At 44.0% G+C, this 14,695-nt stretch overlaps 1 protein-coding gene across 6 annotated transcripts in view; it reads right to left on the bottom strand.

Annotated features, from left to right (window-relative positions):
* The window catches only part of ATXN2L (ataxin 2 like), a 1,992,254-nt gene that overhangs the window by 975,538 nt on the left and 1,002,021 nt on the right, over nt 1–14,695 (bottom strand). For all 6 annotated transcript variants that reach the window (XM_044058577.1, XM_044058574.1, XM_044058578.1 and 3 more), the window contains exons 11-12: nt 11,861–12,064; nt 10,186–10,275 (exon numbers count right to left, since the gene is read on the bottom strand). In XM_044058577.1, coding sequence (XP_043914512.1) covers nt 10,186–10,275; nt 11,861–12,064 — 294 coding nt within the window. The remainder of the gene's footprint in view (nt 1–10,185; nt 10,276–11,860; nt 12,065–14,695) is intronic.

The raw sequence follows: 14,695 nt of genomic DNA, 5'->3' as shown, positions 1-14,695 counted from the left end.
TCTTGCCTAGCCTATCCATGAACTTGCTGTCCTTGTCAGTGGGGAATAGAGAGGGTGAGGGGAGCTGTCTAGAGGATTTGTCAGCAGAGACTGCTATGACTGCTGGGTCTGCAGAGGGGTTCTTGTACAGGTACTGAGTGTCCTGCGGTAAGTTACAGAACCTATCTGGGCGTTCTGAAGCAGGAGGCTGAGAATCAGGGGCCTGTGAATCAGCCATAAAGGCGTCCTGAAAGGCCGGAAGCAAGGGAGGTACAGCAGATTGGGAGGGCTGATACATTTGTAATAATTAAAAGTACCTCTTTTTTGTTTTTGAAACATCAGAGGCCCGCCATTTAAAGTGTTCCCTCATGAGAGAAGCCTGATGGGAGAAATTCAGAGTTTTTAATATGAGTTTTAGCCAAGTCTCAGTTGCTACTACAACATCTGGCTTATAGTGTTCAATCCAGGCATGGAGATCTGGAATTGTTTCTGATGCTTTGGAGGTTGGCGGTAGTGAGGTTAAGGGTCTTGTGACAGTTCTTGTGATAAAGAGGGTAGTGAGTGGGTACGGGATTGGGGTGAATGACACCACACAGTATTAGGCTGTGGTGAGTGTGTACAAGATTAGTGGGTTGCAATATGAGAAACATGTTCATTTGAAAATATCCCAGTACTACAGCTTCTAACCACTTGTAAGATAAACAAGATGTCTGGAAGGCATGAGTACTAAATCATCAAATTCTACCAGCTTCAATGTATTTAAGTGAGAGTATATGGTTGACCCGTTTTTCGGGGTATGTAGGTCTACCTGTTGTGGCAGTATCCATACTTCTTCCTTGCATATTAAGTAGTACAGAGAACCAGCACCCCTACCTCTCCATGGCCTTTTCTGTCTTGATCTGCAGGCAGGACAGTGGTAGCATGGAGAAATTTAGCAGCCCTATCAGTAGCAATAGAAATAGTTGCTGGGTCAGCTGATGGGCATTTGAAAAAGATTTTTTCTGCATTAGGTACCCTATAAAACCGGTCTGCCCTTCTAGGGACAGGTGGCTGGGAATCTGGGTTCATGCATGCTGCAGCAAAAGCATCCAGGAATGCAGGATGGACATGAGGAATAGGGGCCAGGTTAGGAGATTCCATCTGGATCAAGTCATAGAATCTTTTTTGAGCCTCAGACATGTCTGAGCAATCCCATTTAAAATGTTCTCTCATAAGATTGACTGCGTCCCTGAGAATAAGGTCTTCCACAGGGGAGTTAGGTTCAGCAGAGCTGAGGATCCATACACAAGAGAAGAAGAAATTTTTGAAGAGTAGGACAAGGAGTCCTCTAAGGAGTCCGACATTTCCTCTTCTGCAGGTTGGTTAGTAGTTGTCTCAGGCTGGAGAGGCCTGTGACTAAGAAGAGGTGGAGCACCATGAGGGAGGTCTGCCGTGGACCTAAGGGCCAGGAAGGCGTTGTAGAGGGTCTGGTTGAAGGCCTGCCAGTCTAGCAAGGCCTCAGGGGTTGAAGAGACATGCCTCATCTTCTGTTTTTTCTTGGTAGGCCTAACTGCCGTCTGGCTGGCGGTTGGACTGGAAGTCATAGAAGGAGCGGCTGAGGCCTGGTCCAAACTGTCCATCCCAAAAACTGGTTCTCCCCGGCGTCTGAATCAAGTGCCGGGATATCCTTCCCAGACGTGTCGTCCACTCTAGATTGTGCGGCCTCCTGATAGGTACCTGCTTTATCCAAAGGGGCAGACGCCAGTTCCTCGACCAAGCTAACGGTGGCTACAGGTTGAGAATCGCCGGAGGGAGGTGCAGTGGAAGTAGACAGCTGCGTGGGCTTGGCCCTCTTGGTTTGGATGGGGCGTCGGAAGTGGCTTTCATACCAAGAGCGATCTAAGGCTCTAGTTTTCAAGGTATAAGTCAAGGGCCTGAAGTCGACTTATAAATGGCACAGTTTTTATAATCGTGATCCCTACTCAAACAAAAGAGACACTGGTTGTGGGTGTCTTGGTGGGGAATCTGGTGATCACAGTTGCACTTGCTCTTACCGGACATTAACAGATTATAAACAACTATTAACAGACTACAGTAATACAAAAAGGACTAAAGAAAATCTCGAAAGGCGTACTTATCTTAATGCAAAGCTGATCTGACCTCTACGAGTAGCAGGAACACCTGGCGTACAGCTGGAGGCTGAAAAGTTCTGAGGACTGCTGCATGTCACATTTATGGCCCACACACCTGCCAACATGTCAGCTGTCCGACGCACCACCAGGGATTGGAAAAGCTTTGGAAACCTGGCCGGACAAGCTGATGGGCAGAAGGGTAAACCCACTAGTGAATACTGCAACATTGGAATAGAAAGACATCCAGCACTACCTGGGCCACAAGGATCACCCCTGCCCTGTCCTCCCAGATCTTTTCCAGTACACTGGAGCAAGAGTTCGGGTATAGAAGAGAAAACGTACAGAAGCAGAACCATCCATGGGAAGAAGGCATCTGTATTCCAAGGTCGCATCGCTGGGGCTCTTGTGCTGTATTTCCTGAGCTGCACATTTTGACATGAAACAAGAAATGTCTACTTCTGGCACACCCACTTGCAAATTATTAGAAGGAACACTTCCCTCTTTAGAGACCACTTGCTTGCATCTAGGCTTGTCCTGCTTTGTGTGTTTGCAGTGTTGTTCTACCACCATGGAAGGTAAAGGTACTAGGCTGGTGGGGTCAGATCCATAATTTGCATTACCAGTCTGCATTAGAGATATGAGAGAGTGCCTACCTGATTGCTGACGTACTACATCACTGTAGTACTGTCCATATGAAAAAGTACCTGGTTGCCAGTGGGTACTGAATGCAACCAGTGCCTCAGAACTGCACAATCTCTTGCGACCTGGACCTTTTTCGCCCCCGAACAGGACCCCAATCTTGGTCTTAAGCATCTGTTATTAGGACCTGGGTGGCTATCTCCAGTGAACAGAGAGCTCCTTGGACAGCCTTGATGGCTTCTAGCCAACAGTGGAGCTCCTTCCTGACACACAGGATTAGATGTATGGGAGTCTGAAGGGAAAGCAGAAGCTGCCACCAGCATTTTTTTCTCCAGGTACCGTGGCAGTCTCCTTACTCAAGGTCTGGCTAGAGGAACCTTAAGTATGCATGGTACAATGAATCCCAGCTTCCCATTCTGTTACTTCCTGGAAATACTAGGGATAGGAAAAGGATCTTGTCTTGAAAAAGACAGGCTTAATGGCCCCTGGAGTCTCCACTCTTAGAAAAGGTACCCTGGTGGAGCACAAGAGATGCAACTTCTGAAGGTTTAATGAGTACCTGCCTTAAACAGCAGTCCATGGTCAACTGGAGAGATGCCTGCATTGCTTGAAAGGAGCATGCCTCAATAAGGCAATCATTCAGACGTGGAAAAATGTGGCTATTAGTTGCCTGCAGAACCCAATCTTTGGAACCGGCCATTTTGTAAAGACTAAGGGAGTAATGCATAAGCCAAAGGAGGAGGCACAAAACTGGAAGTGTAAACCCCCTGCCTTGGAGGAAGGAAACATATGTGCTCCTGGGTTATGGGGATATGCAGATCATCACCCTTTAGCTCCAGGGTGACTGAGGGCTTTTGGAAGGACCACAGGCAACATTTTCTCCAAAGTGGGCATATTGATTTTTGGAACAAGCAGCCTGTGTAGTCTTGAAAGGTCTAGAATCGTATTCCATGACCCTTTTTTGGGAGGGTCAGGAATAGAAGCCTGTTCCTATTAACTCATCTAATACTGGACAAGGAGACCTGTGTCAATAGATTTTGAACTTTAGTCTGTACCAGCTTTTGTTGTTCCTTTGGTACAGTGAATGCCTAAAAAGGTTGGTTTCTTAATGAATTACCTAGTGCAGCCTATCAGGTTTTACACCTACCTGCCCAGGGTAACCTGAAACCAGCTAAGATTTAAAAAATATTCATTCTGCAGATGGAAGAAAAGGAGAGGGGAGGGGTAAGGGGGGGTTCTTGGGGCAGGCAGACAGGCTAGAGCTCTGCTGGGATCCTGGGACTGGGCCCAAACAGGCCTGGACCTGTGTTTGGTTTGACACTTTTCAGCTATTTACCCTTCATTCCTACCCTACCCTATCCTTTGGTATGACTGGCAGGAAAGGACCAGATCTTGAGTAGTTTCTGTTAATCCTAGACTGAGGGACCTGAAAGACATTGATGGTCTGCATGGTTTGTCCCCTCTTCCAGTTTCTTAAACTTTATTTTCTACTCTGGGAGGCCTCAAGATCTCCACTTTAACATGCTCAAACTGCAGCTGTTCCTTCAACCAAACATGCTTCTTGATAACGAGACCATGGGGCAGCAGACCTGCTGGATGCATCCGAAGCATCAAAGTTACAATTTAAGGGTTGGTTGGCGACCTGGGAGCTTGCACTGCATGCTTCTCATAACTCCTCAGGATTGCCCTCAGTGCTCTCCAATTTTTGTTTCAGTTGATCCAGGCAGGAATCCCGGCATTTAACTTAAAGTACAGTCATGTACACCTACCATACATGTACATGTTCCAATGTATTCACTGTTGCAGTACTGACTTGTGGGAATTCCCATCAGAGAAGCCCTTGGCCGACTCTACTACCAGAGGCGCTTTCTCTCCTCCTGTAGCCAGCAGATGTCCTATCCAACATCACTAAACTTGAGTATAAAAAGGGATTGTCCAGTGCCATTGACCTCAGTACTTTCTTGCCTCCACCAAATAGGAGCCCCTCAGCGTGTCTCTGAGATCAGAGGCCGAGATTGTGGATTCAAGGACAGTAGAGATGGGGGAAGGTGAGGGGATCATCCAGAGTTACAGGATGCATGTCCTAGCCCATCCTGAAGACCAGAGGGGAAGGAGGGAGGGTAAATGATATTGAAACAGTGAATACACTCAAGCATCTACTTTATGGCAAGCATACACAATTGTGCTACGTTCATCATGTTTCATTGCTGCAGTCCTGACTTTGGGATGATTCCTAAAGCTAAAATAAGGGTGGAATGAAGAGTTAGGGAAGAGGAAATGATGCCCTGCAAAATGGCAGTGGCAAATACTGCTCTGGATTTGAAATGGTAGGAAGATGGTAGTTGAGTAAAGGTATGCACACAGAACCAATTAGCTGTTTCCAAAATCTTCTTAGTTGCCTCCCCTTTAAGAAAGGCAGCAGAGGTAGCAGTGGCCTAGTTGAATGTGTCCTTACAGCCTCAAGAGGCTTCCTACCATGATGGCTGTAGCAAAAGGAGACACAGTGGGAGATCCATTTGGAGAGGGTTTATTTGGAAACTGGATTCCCTTCAGAGGAATTAGCAAAACCTACAAACAGTTGGTCTGATTTTCTGTCAGGCCTGGTTCTATCCAAGTAGTAATGCAGTTGTGTATGTACATCCAAAGAATGGAGGATTTCTCCCTTATTCTGGGGGTTGGGGATTGGAGAAGAATGTAGGGAAGTGCATGGAGTGATTTAACAAAGTCTCTGTCACCACCTTGGGCATAAAGGAAGGGTTAGTCCTGAGTGAAACTCTGTCTGGCTGGAAGATGACAAAAGGTTCCACAGACATAAGGGCCTGAAGCTCAGACATCCTTCTGACTGAAGTAATGGCTAGTTGGAAGGCAGTCTTCCAGGCCAAGAATTTATTTAACTCAGCGGAAGCAGTCAGTTCAAAGGGTGGAAGGGTAAGTTTCTCCAAAACAAAATTGAGGCCCGAGGGAGGGACCAGAAGCTTTCTGGGAGGCCTAATGTGGACAACTCCTCTCAGAAACTGTTTCTTAAGGTGGTGTAAAAGGAGAGGAGAAAGTAGACAGAGCTGAAGCATGGATTTTAAACTGTCTGCAAGTTGGGGTGCATTACCTTTCCCCTGTGCTGTGTTAGTAGGTCCACTCTGTGTGGCAGCTGCCATGGCTCTGTGCTAGTTAGGCTGAGTAACAGAGGGTACCAGTGTTGCCTGGGCCGATCTGGGACTATCAGAACTACTCCTGTCCCTCTTCCATTTTCTTTAAAAATACCCTGCGAAGCAGAAGTGTTGGAGGGAAGGCATAGAGAAAAACATCTGCCCAAGTGAAAGAGAAGTCATCTGTCTTCTAGGCTGCCTTAATTTTGATCCTGGATCAAAACTTTTTCAAGTAGGCACTTTCTTTGGTGGCAAAAAGGTCTATTATTGGCACATCCTATTTTTTGGCTTTACTGAGAAAAATTTCCCGATGTAGCTGCCACTCATGGGGGTCCAACAGGCTCCTGTTAAGGAATCTGCTAGCTGACTGGTCTCTCCTGTTAAGTACTGTGCCATGAGGTGCAACCCTATGGACTGTGCAGTTTCCCAAACAACTACGGCTAGGTGGCAAAATGAGTAAGAGTGGGTTCCCCAGTTTATGTACCACACGACCATGGAATGGAACGGTCTTCATCAAGAGGACTCCGAGTTTCCATTTCTTTCAGAAAGCAATCAGGACTTTTTGGACTGCCATAAGTTTTTAGATTTGTGTGTTTATATCTGAACTTCGAGTCCCATCTGCCCTCTGGGGAGGGAGGGAGGTAGGGAGTACTATGCAAGAGTCAAGGTTGTGCCCTGCTAGGGGCCTGAGGACAAGAACCCCCGGTCTACTGGAGTCTGTTTGCCACTGTTTGGGCTGTTGGTGCTGTCTTTGGCTCCTTTCCCTATGGGGCCTTCTTTTTCTAGGCTTAGATTGGGGGGCTGGAAAGGACCAATGCTTGGTAGGGTAATTTCTGCTGAAATGAGAAAGCTGGACCTGAAGAAAGCCCTTGATGGTTTGTATGGACTTGATCTTATCATTCATAGGTTCATAGGTAGGTACTAAGCTATCTGCCCTAGGGCATTTATAACCCTAGCCGGAAAGTGTTGGCTTTCACCTCCCTTTAGACTAGATTCCTGAGCCTCTGTCCAGCAGAGCCATAGAGGTGATTCCCAGGAGTAAATTTACGATTTCCCATCCACTCATCAAGATTTCTCTTGAATAGGGTCAGCGAGGGGCTCTGCCTAACATGGACTGGGATTCTATTCCAGAGCGAGGGAAGCCTCTGGGATATGAATCTATCTCTCCAGCAAGTCCTATTTATTGTTGTGCTGAGGTTTAAATCTCTGGAGTGTGTAGCTCTAATGGATATGGTTTTCTTGAGGTGGAGCATGTCCATTAATTCCGGGTTAGACATGGCCTTGTACGTCAGGCAGAGAACGCCTCTGAATTGGCGGTAAGCAACCAAGTAGAGCTGGAGTTTCTTTAGTCGAGCTGCGTAGGGCATCTGTTTGAGGCCCACGATCCTCTTGGTGAGGTACTTTTGAGGTCACTCCAGCCGTTGCAGGTGTCGGGTAAGGTACATCCCAAATGGGGCATTGTACTCAATTATGGGCCTGATGAGTAGAGGGGCACAATGACCTCTCTTGATCTAGATGTGAACCCTTTTGTGATTAGGTGAGCTATATAGAAGATTTTTCTAACCACTTTTGCAATGTGATTGTCAAAGGAGAGGTTACTATCTACTTGGGTTCCCAGATCTCTAATTACTTCTTCCATACTTAGTGGATTACCTCCTATGTGGTAGTTTGTGGGCACTTTGTTTTTCCCAAAGGGGATGACTATGCACTTTTTGGCATTTAGCTTGAGGCCATGGTTCTGACAACAGGTATCTGTCTCCGTAAGACCCTTTTGGAGGATGCTTGTGTCAGCCGGAGAGTAGATTATGACTCCAAGTTTGCAATCATCTGCGAACTTGGTCAGCCACAGTCATCCCGTGCTCGCCTGTACCTCAGAGAAGTACATACCGAACAAGAGGGGTCCCAGGACTGCGCTCTTGTAACTGGTTTAGAGTCGGACATGGCACCCGCAACTCTGACCATGTGAGTTCTATCCCTGAGCCAGTTTGCAACCCATCTCATGATGTACGGGTTGATATTTAAGCTGGTAAGCTTATTTATGATGCCAGAGTGGGGTATTGTGTCGAAGGCCTTTGCGAGATCCAGGTAAGCTGTGTGGACTACCTTTCCCTCATCTATGGCTTTGGTAACTGTTTCAAAGTCAACCAGATTTAAGAGGCAAGATTTGCCTTTAACAAAGCCAAATTGGGTACGGTCCAGTGTCTGGAGGTTCCCAATGACTTTGTTTATGAGATCCATGATGATGCACTCCATAGCCTTGCAGACCAGGTTAGTCAGGCTTATAGGGCGATAGTTCCCTGGATCCGTTGTGGTGCCACCTTTGTGGAGCGGGATTACTGTTGCTGTATGCCATTCTTTCAGTACATAACCTGTAGTAAGGCAGAGTTGGAAGAGCTTCAGCCTTGGGAACAAAGAGAAAATCTTTGTCTAATGGGGCATCCTGAAAGGGACAGCTCTCTCTGCCAAGCACATCTTCTGATGACAGATCCTGTGGCTACTGCCCTACTGGAGGCTTCCATGGCATCACAGCCACAGTGTAGAGGGTTTAGCTACCTGAGAACATGAGCTGCAAAGAAGCCCTTGTTTTCAATGCCAATCAATTTCTGTTTCATCTTCTCAAGAATACATTCTTGGTACCTGACCATATGAAACTGGAAGTTAAAAGCCCTCATGATGAGGGCAGTAGAGGTGTAGACTTTCCTTCTAAATCAGTCTAAGACCCTGCTTTCCTTGTCAGTAGGCAAGAGATTTTTGGAAGAGCTAGCTTTTGCTCCCTCAGGACCTGAAGTTTTCCTTTGGGTTAAGTTCAGTACTGATCTGTTTCAATGAACCTCTAGCACCATAGCTGACTGGATTTCAAACAACTCAAGAAATCCTGAGCCAAATGGAAATTATCCTGGGAAGGAGTCTGCATTTTAAAGTGAGATGTAGAACTGCCTAGCCTTAGGCTGAGTCAAGCTGACAGGTGTTAATTTTGGTTTGGACATCCTGGGTCTCAATTACACAGGGGTAACAGTCTTAGAGCTTTTCAGTAGAGAAAAGATGCTTAATGCTGCCATTTGGTCTACATTAATCTTCCCTCAACCTCAAGAAGCATGAGGACACCACCCCTACACTAAGCTAATAACAACATGTGCATTGGCTTCAAAAGCCCCCCACAAGGAGGCATCCAGCCCAACTGACTGCACCACAGATTCATGAGGACATACCAGTGTTTGACAGTGTGGCAGCTTCCGGAGGGGTCTAGCCAAAGACTCGGACAACAAATTCCTAACAGGCTGAAAATGCACCTCTCCAACTTCAGTGCTGACAGGCTACCTCTCCAACTTCAGTGCTGACAGGCTTTGGGAAACCCTTGAATTCCGAAAGGCTGTTCCATGGTTCCCTTCGTTTCTCCTTAGGTTGCTTCTCCAACTGCATATGCTACGATAAGTGGCTAAGGAAGGCCTTGGCTGAAGCTATGGCAAGATGGGACCAGACATATGGTTATGAGCCAGACAGTCCTAAGAAGACTTCTTTTCATGTCAGATTGTCCTTGGGTTGACTATAGTACAATATGGACAACTTGCCATGTCATACTCTGTGGCTAAACAAAAGACATGAGTGACAGTTTTTGTGAAGGATTTGTTTCCTCACATTCAAGGCAATTATTAACTTTTGCAAAGTCACTGACAGAAATCCATTCTACACAAGAAAAAAAAACTGCATCTATCACCCTCTTTTTCCCACATCTGCATGGGAATGTGCATTCTTCTCAAATGCATATGGGAGTGCATTATCCTCACTCACTGTCTACCTAACTGTTATGCAACAGTCGAGTCGGTATACATAAGTTAGGTGAGTGAGTACCCCCCCAGCTATATAAAAAAAAAGGACTTCTCCAAAGGAGTACTTACTTGAAACCAACATGCTGCTGGATGGATGACACTTGTAACAGCATGCAGTTCCAAAACTGCAGCAGGAAACTATGAAGATGATATCGAACAAATGCCCTGCTTTTACCAATGCTGTCCAAGTGGGAGGGGGGGTTGTCAGTTAAAGCCAGAAGGGGGAAGACAAGCGATATGGAAATAAGGCCTGCAACTAGGCTCTTTGCAGGTAAGAACACCAGATGACATGACTGCAACAAGTGAATTTTAAAGTGAACACAGCAATTTACACCAATTGGAAAGAATAAACAAGTCACTATCAAGGAAATGTGAAACTGATTGCTTGTACAGAACTGACTCCACATTTCATCACAATTAACTACACTGTTGTCTTAAAGCATGTTCATTTATTCAAAAAGTACACAAAATCAAAACTTCACTCACCTTTGTTTACGGATTTAGCAAGTTCTGATGTTCCCGAAGTATCAACTGGCCGGCTAATATCTCTGGTACTCGTCCCCTGGATGTCTTTAACTGCAAAAATCAGACAAACAGCTAGTTACTCAAAAGAATAATAAAGTAGACTTTCAATCTCCAACCTTTTAAATGCCTACCAATTACTGCAAAAAGAAAACCGTTATCTTTACACTCAGTGACACAGCATGACAAAGCCCAAGCTCCATGCAAACTCGCGCACTCTATCCAAAACCAAACACCACCCATCCCAAAAATGGGTATGTGCATGTTTTCCGTGCCCCACTAATCACAAAAAAAAATGGGCCTCTGCATGTTTTCTGTGCCCCACTGTTCACTGACACCAAAAAGAGAGATAGATTGTACAACTATTTTTTGTTTCTTTAGTCTACATTTTTCTTCATCCTTTTGTAGTCTACTTCCAACATTCAAGAGCCACAGCCTCTGCCAGAAACATCTTCTAAGTTCTAACTTCATCACCAAGGCATTGGTCTAGGGTGAAATACAATTCCGACCAGTCTACCCTCATAACCTATGAACAATCCAAAGAATGTCAGCACAAGCTCAATCTAATCAGGCCACCACCACCCTGCATCTTACAGTTATTGATCAGTGAGGCACCAGAACATTCTTCTAACTTGTCTGAACTATTTCCACTATGCTTTAATGACTGCATGCTAGCTGCAATGAAATGTACATCCAACTGCTGCTGCTGGTGAAGGGACGCACACACACACACACACTTTTGCATTGAGACTACCCCATGCTGGTCAACTAACACAGAAGTCATCAACTAATACACAGAAAATTTCCAAAAAGTAGCCATCGACATTACATGCAGAAAGTTGGCTGCTTTAAGAGCCCTCATTCATACAGTTTGAAACAACAGGGATATCCACATACTGCCCAGTCCACCACAATCAAAAGACACAACCCGTATTCTGTCAAGCACACAACTCTGACCTAACATAACTGGTGTATCAATGTCCCACCAACCCAACATCCATGCACTACTAATGTACACCAACAATCTCAAATGACTCTGCATAACTATCCCAGCCAACTTACAACACAATCTCTAGGCATTACTGTCAGCCCATGAACAGTATATACACCAACAGAATTCCAGTCAACACATATAGACCCTACACATACAGAAATTCCCTTCTTAACTAAAGAAACTTGCAGCAATTAACTGTTACAAACCAACACATAAAGAAATGGACTGAAGAATGTAAAAAATCCCAGCACATCAGCTCTTATTCTGCACTTCATTCAGCCATGTACTTGAACAGCAAGCAATTGTACAGTCCAAATCCGCACCAACCAACCCCATGTCCACAACAGCTGCACATTGCTACTGCAGCAGTAGCAATTACAATGCAACTCAGACATACTAAGCAATCCCAAACAGCAGTGTTCATGCATGCACAATGGAAATATTTATACTAGGCCACAAAAAATACAGATCAGTTTTAAGATTACAAATGATGCAGACTTAGCAAAACAAAAAACAATTTTCAGGCATGTTGCACTACAACGTAATCTAATTAACACATCATTCCATTTGTTCTGTAAGAAAGCATGTACAACACAATTTATATAGGCAAAAAGTTATCAGAATTCCACAAGTTCTGTCTTATACCATCTAATGTCACTGGCGGAGCAGGTGCTGCCATCTTTGGAGATGTAGGCCTTGGAGAACTACTAGTTTCAACAACCATTCGTGGTTCTGGCGGAGATGTTGGTGCAGACGTAGCAGCAGAGCTGACAGGGGAATCTTGGGAAGAGACGGAAGGAGCAGAAGACCCAGATTTAGGTGAGCGGGGAGGGTATGAACGAGTCACGGCTGAGAAAACAGAAAAAAAGACAACTTCAGAAAAACAAGTTTCAGTGAAACAGATGCTGTGCAATACCTCAGCAATTTTGTTTCCATAGTAACAACCTCACAAGTCTTAATTATTCTCTCACCAACGTAAATGTATTTTACAAATGTGTAGAATTGGACCACAAGGATTTTTTTTTTTTTATTAACCACAAGTCAGTTACAAAAGAAAAGTAATAAGCAGCAACAACATATCTTCTACCAGTACCAGAAAACCATTTATTGACTTTAGTTAGGTATTTCTTTTCACATCTCAAAAATAAACTATAATGTATATATAACATAACACTATTATGAAAAAATGTATAACTGCCTGACTTTCAGAAATTCAAAACAGTGACAATGGTCAGAAAATTACTCGTCCAAAGGAGACAAGAAGGTATTCCTGACCAATAAAGGAGGGTCTTCTCACAGAGAGACATACATAATATAATAAAAACCCATCCACTGACGGTGAGAATCCTCCTAGACGGGTCCTTGACTGGGCAGAATCTCAAGCTTAAGTCCTTACAACTAGACAATGCATACCTTAGGGAATGTATCCATAGGAAGCTAGTCCCAAGGGGACAGAGTCTAGAAAATTCCTAATGGTCTAGTTCATGACTCAGTATTACTGCATGAATTATTTACAGTATTTGATAAGTGCAGTTTTGAACTTATGCGGATTCTCGTCAAATCTAATGAGAGAGAGAGAGAAATGACTATTACTTGACGGCATTAACTCTTCTAGATGCTTCGTTGAAAAGAAATTTGTTTGAAATGCAATACTGTGACTATCTCAAGTTGTTTGATACTGTAACCACGAAAAATTGAAAAACCTAAAACCACTAAGCACAATAAACTGGCAAGGGATGAATCGGCTTATGCAGAAGGGAAAGCCTACACTCTGCCTATGAACAGAATGAACTTCTCTGTTGATGGCAACTCTAAGAATATGTGTGACAGACTAATTATGTCACCTATGAGGAACATTGTTGATCATTCCTTTAATAGTGGTAACAGGAATGATTTTTTTTAGACCCAATGGAGTACCCACCTGAGACACTCCACGACACTAGCTCAAAGAGAGGTAGTGACCCAATGGTTACCCACGACAACGGAGACAACAATACTCATGGAGGCACTGAGCCCAATTTGGGATATTTCTGAATTTGACAATACATTGACTAGTGTTGAATGTGATTTATTAGTCAGTTTTGCACTACCTAGCTTTCCTACTGTATACAAAATTGATTTTAAATTTTTTAATTATAGTAAGCTGTTGATTGAGGCTAAGCATTTAGATTTATTCAGGAAAGGCTTCACTTTTGTTTCAACCTTTTCCTATAATATTGCTTATTTATTAACCAACTTGAAATTGTTTATTAGAAAATTAAATCTGAAAGGCATTTATCATGACAGACCCAACTTACAACTGAATAAGGGAAATTTTACTAGAGCCAGCAACTTTAATCCACCTGTTCACCCTACTTTACTACTGTATGAAAAATTTTGTGAAAATGATTTTAGGAAGATTTTGAAAAAGTCTTGTTTTAGATACATTAGTAATATGTCTAATGATAAGATAAAATTACTTTATGAGATTTGTGGTGATCGTGAGTTGGGAATAATGAAGCCGGACACGGGAGGGGGTGTTATGCTGATGGATTCCATACACTATATGGCTAAGATGTTTAAGTTACTAAATAATGAATCTCGTTATAATAGATCAAGGAACAAAATTAACACAGCGTACCGTAAAAGTAGTTATGTACTCACCATAACAATCCATTTGAGTAGTAGTTCATTTGTCTTCAACCTGTGGGTTACGGATCCGTATTGGATCTGACTCGGCCGCATATCCAGCATCTGACCTGAGCTCAAAGCTCCTCCCCTTAACCATAATGCCCCCGTCTCCTTCCCTTCAGATTTAGTTAGCTGCCTAATCTCGTACTCATACCCAACCCGAACAGGACCTTGTCACTACCAGAAAATAAATTTCTGAGCAAAGATCGGGACAAAGGGCATCCCGAGGGTATCCAACTTATATATATATATATATATATATATATATATATATATAGATAGAGAGATATATACAGATATCTCTAGTCCACAACAGTTCAAGTTCAGACGAGGCCGGAGAAAGGAGGGGTGGAATGGTTGAAGACAAATGAAGAACAACTTCTCAGATGGAACGTTATGGTGAGTACATAACTTCTTTATCTGAAGTTGTTGTCTTCATTTGCACCTCAACCTGTGGGACAGAGTCCCCAGCTACTACACACCTGGGAGGCCATCATGGAAAGATATTCCGGAGCACGGCAGAGCCAAAAGATGCCCTGTTCCTGGATACAAAGTCCAATTTATAATGTGAGATGAAGGTATGAGATGAGGCCCAAGTATTTGCAGAACAATCATCATCCAGTGAAACTCTGGACCAAAAAGCTGCTGAAGTGGCCACAGACCTGGTAGAATGTGCTTTTACCTGACCTGGTTGGGAAATCCCCCTGACAGAATACATCCAGATAATACACTAGGAAATCCAGCGGGCAATAGTAACTTTGAATACTGGTTTCCCTAAAAAGGGTTTGGAATAAGAAACAAAACGTTGGT

Source organism: Protopterus annectens, chromosome 16.part0 (genome assembly GCF_019279795.1).
Source record: "Protopterus annectens isolate FY-2018-M chromosome 16.part0, PAN1.0, whole genome shotgun sequence".
Classification (NCBI taxonomy): domain Eukaryota; kingdom Metazoa; phylum Chordata; order Ceratodontiformes; family Protopteridae; genus Protopterus; species Protopterus annectens.
Note: the sequence above shows the minus strand (reverse complement) of the source record. Positions and strands in the feature narration are given on the sequence as shown.